The sequence below is a fragment of the Sinocyclocheilus anshuiensis genome, unplaced genomic scaffold (genome assembly GCF_001515605.1).
Source record: "Sinocyclocheilus anshuiensis isolate Anshui unplaced genomic scaffold, SAMN03320099.WGS_v1.1 scaffold187, whole genome shotgun sequence".
NCBI lineage: Eukaryota > Metazoa > Chordata > Actinopteri > Cypriniformes > Cyprinidae > Sinocyclocheilus > Sinocyclocheilus anshuiensis.
The window spans coordinates 463987-473663 of NW_015552537.1; the positions used below are offsets into that span (position 1 = coordinate 463987).

Sequence of the window (9677 nt, forward strand, 5' to 3'; positions counted from 1 at the left end):
TCGTGTCAAGTGCACAACAGGAGTGTTGACTACATCCCAGTGGACTGGCGTCAGCTACGCTAAGGCTTCAGTCGACAATGCACACGCGCCCAGGGATCTCCGCTTGCTCAAGGTTTCGCATGTTCTGTCATTGCGCACACACCTGTAGACAGAGCTGACTCCAAACGCCCGCACAGATCGCTCAGCTGTCTCACTGCGAAGACATGGCCAGGAATGAGATGGCAGCGTGGGGGATTTCAGAAGCCACACTGGGCCAAGATCCCGCGTGGAGCCCATGGTTCCTGACCGCTGAAGAGCTACGAGCTCATCTGAGATGCTTTGACAAAGCCTCTGTTGAAGAAACGTTTGAAGAACACAAATAATCCTGTGGTGAGGAACTGCCAACATCATGCATCTGTACACTGTACAGTGAACCACAAAGTCATATCTGCATTAGCGCAGTTTGAGGGCCTTTGTAAGGGAACAAGACAAATGAATGAACATAGCAGTACAGTATGTAGTTTGGCATAATGTTTGCAGTTACTGCACTGTATTCCTGTAATATCAGAGCACAAAGTATGCATGGCTTCTATATACACTTCATTCAGTCAACAACAGTATTATATTTTCAATTAATCTGGCATATAACAACACAGATGATAACACACACAGTATTCTGACTGAGGTCATAAACACACTGTAGCTTAACAATAGTGCAAAACAAAGCGTCTGACCTCCTCATGCCTAAAACCCTGAGAAAACATTCCAGAAATAAAACCCGGGAGACAGAGCTGAGAGTGTGGAGTCTCATTTATTAGACGTGCTTTACGCTGGGAACAAAGACGGGAAGAGTCTGCTGCTCTTAGCCTAAAGCCAACAGTGAGACACCTGGCCTGAGAATGAATGACTGCTGGGATTGAAAATGAACAGAAAGCCAAAGACGCTTTCAAGCTGTCCACGTTCATAGGCAAAGAGGCTTCGATTTCTACAAACAAAAAAAAAGTACTTGACAAAAAACTAAGGCTTTTCTAAAACGTCACAATGGCTGGCGTCACTCAGGAGCAAAATAGTTTTCAGTGCAGTCTTTAAAATAAACTTTAAAATTTAAACAGAGTCTTTAATTAGCAGTTTAAAAAAAAGAAATGTCCCTAACCACCCAGCCTCATTTATCTTTATTTGACCTTAAAACACAAGATTTTACATTCAAGCACTGGTTCGATTCCTTGGGTGGCTGCTCACTCTATGAGGCCTCGTCTGACACGTCGAGTCAGTGGAGCTTCTCAATCACAAGAGCCACGATTACAGCAGCCAGAGCGAGTCCCAATGACAGCAGCTTGAGTCCATCACCGTCAAACCTCCAGGACCGTCCAACGAGCACAGAGGAAGCCACCGAAGCACAGGCGCCGTTCTGATGGGACGCCTTCAGCTCCTGTGGAAGAAACCAGAATTGAAGATAAATAGCAGGCAGATGGAGCGAAACAATGATAGGAGTGAAATATCTGTGACTGTACAAGTGACCGTTGTGTTAGTGACTCAGACTGCATTCTGCATGTTAAAGCTCGTCTCTGGGCCTGTGCCCATGCAAACACAAGGATTCAATAGCTTTATTCTCTACTTCTGTGTGTCTTTATTCCACCGCTGAAAGCCAAGAGAAGCACCTGTGCTCAGCAACAATCACAGGCGGTTCAACAGAAATGAAGCGCCTTTAAAAACTCGAGTCATGTTCAACATCACCTCCGCTAATCGCAACTCAAAAGAGAAAGATTATTCCTTATTACAGTGAAAAAAACTGAGGAACTGATGAAAGAGTTTATGGTTTTCTGCATTAAAGCAAATATTAAATCATCACAATCGCTGTAGCTCAAAAACGATCGGATGGAAACTGATCGTGTGAATGTGTGCAGTACAGCCCAGATGTCATCCATCAACATCACTCTGACAGGACGCTGATAGAGGGCAGCTACTCTCTAAAACAGCCAGAGATTTAAGCACGACTTACACATCAGGGACTCAAAGGGTAAAATGGTTGTAATTGGAAGTCGTGTCCTCTCTAATGCGTTGGCACATTAAAGGTTCATCTATAATGGACACAGTAATGGGCCGATGTCTCCCATCAGGACAGGCCTGACAGCTGACCCAATAATATGTTCATTTCTGTACCCCTGAGATTAAATGCAGAGCCTCAGTCTGAACGGTCATTTCATGATTTCAATATTTCAGGCTGTCATGGTGGTAACAGCCGTCAGCTTGTAATGTAGATGTACTCTTTGAGCTCACTATCGATTGCCTTCCTGTGGTTTTAGGAAGTGAAGGTTGCAATCTTTTGGTCATCTTCAGCATCTTTGGGTCATTAAATACCATTACAGGGAACCATAAGAGTGTGTATTAAACCTTCACACATAACCTGGAGAACGTCTAGCTAGCTCATTATCCAACTTCATTTCACAGGGATTTTCAACCTCAACGTTTCCTCTCTGCCACATCTGCTCTTTCATGGTAATTCTTTTATCCTCAGGCCTGTGGAGTTTATATGGATTGGAGGGTTCCTCTCTCGATATAAGGGGTTTGGAGGACACTGTCTGTGTTTTAACACTTGTGTTGTTGATCAGTCAGGTCAAAAAGATCTGAACATTAGAATGCAGGGTGGTCTCAATTAGGTCTTGTCCCTTTTGCAGCTTATTCTAGCCAACAACCTGCCACCTAAACCTTGAGAAGACTATGTAGTAAATTATGCATAATTACATGCAACTAACCGTAAACCAAACCCTAACCCTATAGTAAGTACAGGTTGTTAAGTGTAAAGTGTAAGCAAATATTATACATGGAATATGCACCATAGAAATAGTAAACGTGGGCGAGTTGGTTAAAATTAGCTGTACATACAGTGACACTGGAACACTGAAAGAAAGAGTGTAATGCTATACGGAGAGACTGTACTCGTCACACAAAGCCTTGACTAAGGATATCATCACAGGGTGATATGATGGCCCTTTTAGTGGCATCTGTGTCTCTCAGTGTGAATCAGGTCACAGGTGTGATTTCCAGATGGTGTCTTCCTCTGCCGAGTGCATCTGTGGGTGAATGGAAAACACCATCATTGTGCTTCACCAGAGTGGATCATGTAGCTGAACCTCCACCCACAGATGCCCTACATGACTCATTGAGACTCATTCAATCAGCACCTCACCTCTTGAGATCGTATCCCACAGCTCATGCTCCTACGGCTATTGTGGGAGCAGCCGGAGGCATTCAGAGCATTCACCTCTGACTCCCACATGACGGTAACATGCTCACGGCTCTGTTTGTGGCTACAGTAGAGGAGATAACCTGCTCTGCTAACACCATACAGTGGCTGAAAGCGCTTTGAAAGCACACAATCCACGGACAGACATTCTGAAAGCACCCCCTCTGCAAAATCAGAATCGCTATTCAATTTTCTACAGGATTTCCTATTGTACTGGACATATGCCATTCAAAGACAAATATGAACAAGTAAACCATTTTGCTATGACTATCCTCAGAAGAAAAGCAAAGAAAAATCTGACTCATTGTGAACCGTTTCCCTTGGTAGTGTGTGTGGAGTCTGCATTTCCACTTGAGGGGGCCTAGAACAGAACCCTGGGGGACTCCAGTGATGAATAATAAAATCCAAGGGACATTCTGCTCTAAAGAATGTCTGAAGTCAACATAAGGTTAGACTTGAGCAATGTAAAACACCTCGGAGACTCTGACTGCACTACAGGAGAGTGCAGAGGAAGCAGTTGGAGTGTATTAAAACTTTCAGTCATGCGGGGAATGCCTTTGTACTGTTCACCTTCCCCGGATATTCAATGCAATTATTTGCCACCCATCTCATCCCCGGCAGGAAGCCTGTGATGAAGGTGGGTGTAATGTTACTGGATAATATCTCCTTAGCAATGGAGATGTGAGCTCCAGTTATCTGCTGATGCTGCATTACATATATTACAGGCCATGCAGAGAAACCCTTCCTCAAATCCTCAGCCTCTTGCGCTTTCATCATATAATCTGCTCAGAGCTGCAAGAGTGTGTATTTCAGAATCCTATTTCCTGTAATAGAGCAGCAGGGGCTGATGGGATGCTGGTCCTCCAGCCTGGCTGACTGGAGCTTGGTTGAGAAACTTAAAATAACAACAGGACGGGTCAAACCATCAGGACGTAATGCCTGTGGATTAACAAGAGCAGTCTGCTGAGGATTAAACCATTCCTCAAGTTTTTATTTTTGACTGGTACCTCCTGCTGGATCTATTTCTACATTTGGATGCACAAAACAGCCCTTCTTGTTTAAATCATATGCTGGTATGTCTACTGAATGACAGTGTTGTCTCTTCTCACCTCTGTGAGCTCTAAATCTGAAAAAAAAAAAAATGTGTCTCAGGTTTTGAGGGTCACAGACAGCAAGAAAAACACTGCTAACTATAAACTTTAAATAAATAAACTATAAACAAAATGTAATCAAATTTCAACCCGTTCAACCAAAGCCATGTTAAAGACATTGCACATTATTTTTGCCATGGTTATACATATAATGTTCTCCCTTGTAGCAAATTAGCTCAAAAGGGAAAAGTATAAAAATAATTATAATTAATTATAATTATTTATATCAGCTGCCAGTAGTAACTGTAGCATAATTAATATTACAATCAACTAATGTTCGTCCAGCAAACATTCAAGGTAATTTTATATCAAATCTAAGAAATGTTATTCTCGTGGCCACAGAAAATAACTTTCTTACTGTACTAATGCATTAGAGCATCTAATATGTTGCATAGGTATCAAAATATAATACACACTCTCATTTAGATCATCAAAATACAAATTCATAGATACCAAACATGCCATAGGTGAGGTTACATTAACTAGTAGTTCTATCATAAGCATGCATAAAACTGTATACAATACAAAATACAATATACAAGGAAGTAATAATCATACACACAATGTTCTGGAGATAATGGACATTGGGACTCTCAAAAACCTTCTATGAATGAATAGAGGAGAGTCTATTTTTATGGGCATTATGTGTCTTTCCTATGGGGAAATAGAGTGAGAGTTGCTCTGCCCGTATTCCTTTGAGCAATAAAACCTGTGTTATCAGATGATTTGTCATTTTGGGGTGAAAATTGCTCTTCGGGAGTTGTCCACAGAACTCTAACACATAGTTTGCTTTTTTAGGTGAGGGGTGTTGATGTATTATGATTATGATGAAATATAATGAATAATTAAGTGTCTGATTGAACATTTTTGTTTAATTTTCTGGTAAATACACTAAAAGGCACTAAAAGTCCTTGAAACAAGATTTATAAAAAAATAAATAATAATAAATTTACTTTAGACAAAATATACCTATACTAAAGTCAATTTGCCTGTAAACAAGTCTTAATATTATATGTAGTCCTGCTTCTGAAGTAAACCTTGTTTTAAGGGCTTTTAGATGTTTTAACTTAAAAATTAGACAAACATACTTTTGATACTTAGAATTTTTGAATGGAAAACAAGTCTAAGATAATAAAAAAAACTCGCAATGCACTTGATTTCTTGTGTAACAAAACGTAAAACCAGTTGAGAAGCACTGAACTAAAAGATAAAATCATTACCAGACGGTCTAGTTTAAATTGAGCGAGCAAGTTTCATTTTCTTCCCATTATTCTCTCCGTCTACCACTATCTTTTCCTTTTTTTCACCTGCTCTTTCTCCTCTTCTGATGAATGTCAGTTAGAATGACCGCTAGTGCATGCTGCGTCCAGACACCGCATTGATCCATGTCTACACAGACACACACACACACAAATCAAATGAGCGTCCGTCGATAGACTGTGGCGGCTCAGAGGAGGTGAGAGGCTCAAGGACATGGATGCTGGGCCTCCAGACGCCTGAACCATCTCCCGCCGGTGGAGGTGATAATAAACACCGCCAACATCCACACGATTATGCTGGAATGGAAAACGCTTCTCACTCTGATGTTCACCTACACTGAAGCAGAGCTGAAAATAAATTTGACATTTGACATCAATTTGACATGCTTTGACATTCGTCAAGCTGAGAACTGGGCTTGAAATCATGTCGCCCACATCAGCATCACAGCTCAATGTTTCAGAGCACATTCACTAACAACTCAAACCCTTTTAACACAACAAATCAAAAACCACCAAACCAATCCAGATTAGGGCTGCCACCAAATCACATTTTCACTACACAATCATTGTGACCAAACAAAATCACAATAATGATTTTGTGTTGTCTATAGAAATTTCACAAGTAAAAAAAAAAATCGAATTCATCTTTATTTTGTGTTTTATCTTTTTTGCCCATGAATTTTGTTCCATATTGATAATAAGTGGAGAGAGTTAGCAATCATATTTGTACAAAAGCACCTGTCTCGCTTTCACCTGTCATCTCCTCCAGTGATTTTGTGTGGCAGTATTAGCTACACTAGCTGTGTCTCATTTCGAAGGATGTTAATCAATTAAATACATGGTTGACAAACTTTTAGATCATGAAGTTGTAAAAAATTCTGTGCCATCCATTATTTATTTTCACCTAAGCAGTTCATCAGAGCATTTAATGTAGTGGCATCATCTACCTTCAATGGAAGGTACAGATGCATATCGTCTGCATAACAATGAAAAGCAACCTTATATTTTCGACAAATAAGGCTGGGAGGTAGCATGTACAAAGAAAACAATATGGGCCCCAGAATTGACCCCTGAGGAACCCCATAAACACAGGTTGCATCTGAATCTGAGAAAACAATTTCCTCAGAAAATATAGAACTTCGACTATAGAACTTCGTTCCTTTAAATAAGAAAACCATTTGAGGGCATTTCCCGGATCCCTACCCACTGACTCAAACACTCAGTTTGTTCAGTTTCAACTTTTCAACATTGAGTTCACATTGAGAAATTATTTTATATTGAGACAACAAAAAAATTAAGACAAAATCCAAATAGTTACATCAGCGTACATAAAACAACTTTTCAATGAAAAGTTACGCTCAAGAACATTGTGGGGTCATCTGCTTAACGTTTACACCAATTCACCGAGAACAAGAATGTGGACGATACCTACTCTTAGGAGGGACCACTACAAAAACGAAGTATGAAGGGGTATGTTTTTAGGGTCCAGGTTAGCTGATAGGGACTTAGGAGCAGGAAATGGCCACAATGATACCGCCTTTGTGCAGGAACACAGGTTCAGCGCTAATCACCGGGTTGAAAAGGGCATTTCAACACATGTTCAGTTGCATAAAATGCTGCCGTAAGAGAAGGAGAACGAGAACAGCACACTTTCTAGAGTCAACAGCAAGCAATAAATCATTATTCACTTTCAAAAGAGTAGACTCTGTATTTAGACCTAAAACCTGGAGAACCTGGAGAAGACGACGAGAGGGAATGACATCTAAAGCTTAAGTAGTAGGTCTCAACTGCTAAAGTATGTCTTCAAGATCAGAAGGAGAGAGGGGTTCAAAATTAGAAGAAATGTATAGAGCACAGAGTAAATTCTAAAGAGAAAAGATCAGTAGACTCAATACTAGCTCTAACTGTCTTAATATTGGCAGTAAAACATTGCAAAACATTAGTCACAGGCTATTGAAGTGAGGTTTGGTAAGTATGTGTTAAAAGGATTCAATACAGAATTTATTGTACTAAATACAATTTTTGAGTTATGAGAATACTTAAGTCAGAAACAGCTGCCTTGACTTCCCATTGGTAATTAATCATACTGTCTTTAACAATCTCATAAGGCACTTGAAGTTGATCTTGTTCCACTGCCTCTCTGCTTTCCTTCATTTTAGTCTTAAGGCCCGAGTGCTGTCATTAAGCCATGGCTGATATTTAACTTCAGATGTTACTATTTTAAACGGTGCACAAAAATTTAAGAATTCCGTACATGTTGTATTAACCAAGAAACCATTGAATATATAAAGCCACAACAATTCAGTGAACACTGATTTATGACAAACAACCAATTAACAAATGTACTTTCCCTGTATTTATAGATGTTATACATGAACCTACTGAAAACAGAGGTCATCTAAACATGTCTAAAAACACATTTGCTTCAGAGCACTTTCTGACCTGCTGTAACGGTTATGAACTCTTTTGTTGTTTTTCACTCTGTTTAGTCATCTGGTCTGTTTAGTTCCTCTGTGCCCATATTTGCTTCTGTTCCTGTCCTAGTTTAGTTCATTGATTCATTAGTGCTCATTAGTTAACTCTCTTCACCTGTTGGTCATCAGCTGCCTGCCTTATTTAAACTCACTCCTTAGTTCTAGTCTTCGTTCGGTATTTTACATCAACATACATGTTTGTATTGGTGTGTGTCAACCCTTCTGTGGATTCCCTTATTCCTGGATGTCATTAAAGTATTTATTTGTTGTATCTTCGTTCTCGTGTGCCTTCCTCGACACAGCCGTGACACCTGCTCACCACAGACATAAATACAGCTGCTGTCTTTCACACGTGACCAGATAACAAAGATTTGCAGAAATCAGCAATATGTGCTGTGTTGAGAAGACGTTCCAGCAGGCTGAAGTCTCTCAGAAGATGGTGAATAACCTTACATCAGCTCAAAACAACTTACACTACCATCACGTCATGTTTCTCCTTCACTTTTTTAGATGTGATGTGTGCAGGAAGAGAAACAGAAACAGCCAGTGTCGGCAGGGAATACCTGGTCAGTGGCTCTCCAGATGATGTAAAGGTCCAGCAATCGCCACGGGAGAAACACACACACACACACACACACACACACAGCCAGCAGCAGCGTGCCATTCATCAGAGCAGGGCTGTGTTGGTGACTCTGACCCTTCTGAATCTCTCTCTCATGGTTTCTCTCCAGTGTCTGGAGCAGTTTCAGTCATGCGGCGCTGAACACACACACACTTGTGTTATAAGACCTAATCATCTCATAAACATATTCACACACACTCTCTCTGGGGAATCTTCCAATTAGTCCTTCCTGACCCATCTATGAACATCAGTTAACACTAGCGATTGTAATTAGCCTCTAATAAACACAAACAAACAGTGGTTTCATCATGGGAGAACACAGAAACATCTAAGATCCTCTCACACAAAGCCAGAAAATCCGTCCCAGATCTGCAGTGTTCCACATCATTAGCATGGGCAGAGCGGCGCAGGACGCTCACAGTCACAGTGCATCATCACAGATGGCTCGAAAGTTCTCATATCGTTTTAACCCACTTAACCAAGTTCAGTGTAAAGTTCTCTGTACAGTGAAGGTGAGCAGGTTTCTGCACTATATTGATGCTGTTGTCAATCATCTTGAATGAATTCACTGAAGGACAGTCACACAGGTTGAGAAGTAAATGAGGACCTTCACTTCAGCGTGTCATCTGTAGGTTCAGAAGGGCATCTCATGATCGTTCAGAGATCTGAGAGCAGCTCCAGAGTGTCTCCTCCTCTGAGCAGGTCTGGGATCAGTGCTGGAGGTCAGTGTTAGTGTCAGCAGACACATGCTCCTCGTCAGCTCCATAAATCAGCAGTCAAAGCTGCATTCATCTGCTCTCTTTCTCTCTGATGATGTGTCTGTGCCAGAAGCCAGGCTGCTCTCTTTAACCCTTTGGGGTCGACTAACGCGGATACGCGTTTTGTGGCACCTTCTCCTGATAACACCGAAAAGAACTTAAATTACACTTTCAGTTTTGATCTTACAGA

General features: G+C 40.9%; 1 protein-coding gene across 5 annotated transcripts in view; it reads right to left on the reverse strand.

Annotated features, from left to right (window-relative positions):
• Nucleotides 1-978: 978 nt before the first annotated feature.
• Nucleotides 979-9677, reverse strand: part of cdkal1 (CDK5 regulatory subunit associated protein 1-like 1) — a 243364-nt gene continuing 234665 nt past the window's right edge. For all 5 annotated transcript variants that reach the window (XM_016454129.1, XM_016454125.1, XM_016454128.1 and 2 more), the window contains exon 15: nucleotides 979-1408. In XM_016454129.1, coding sequence (XP_016309615.1) covers nucleotides 1247-1408 — 162 coding nt within the window. In that variant the 3' untranslated portion in view covers nucleotides 979-1246. The remainder of the gene's footprint in view (nucleotides 1409-9677) is intronic.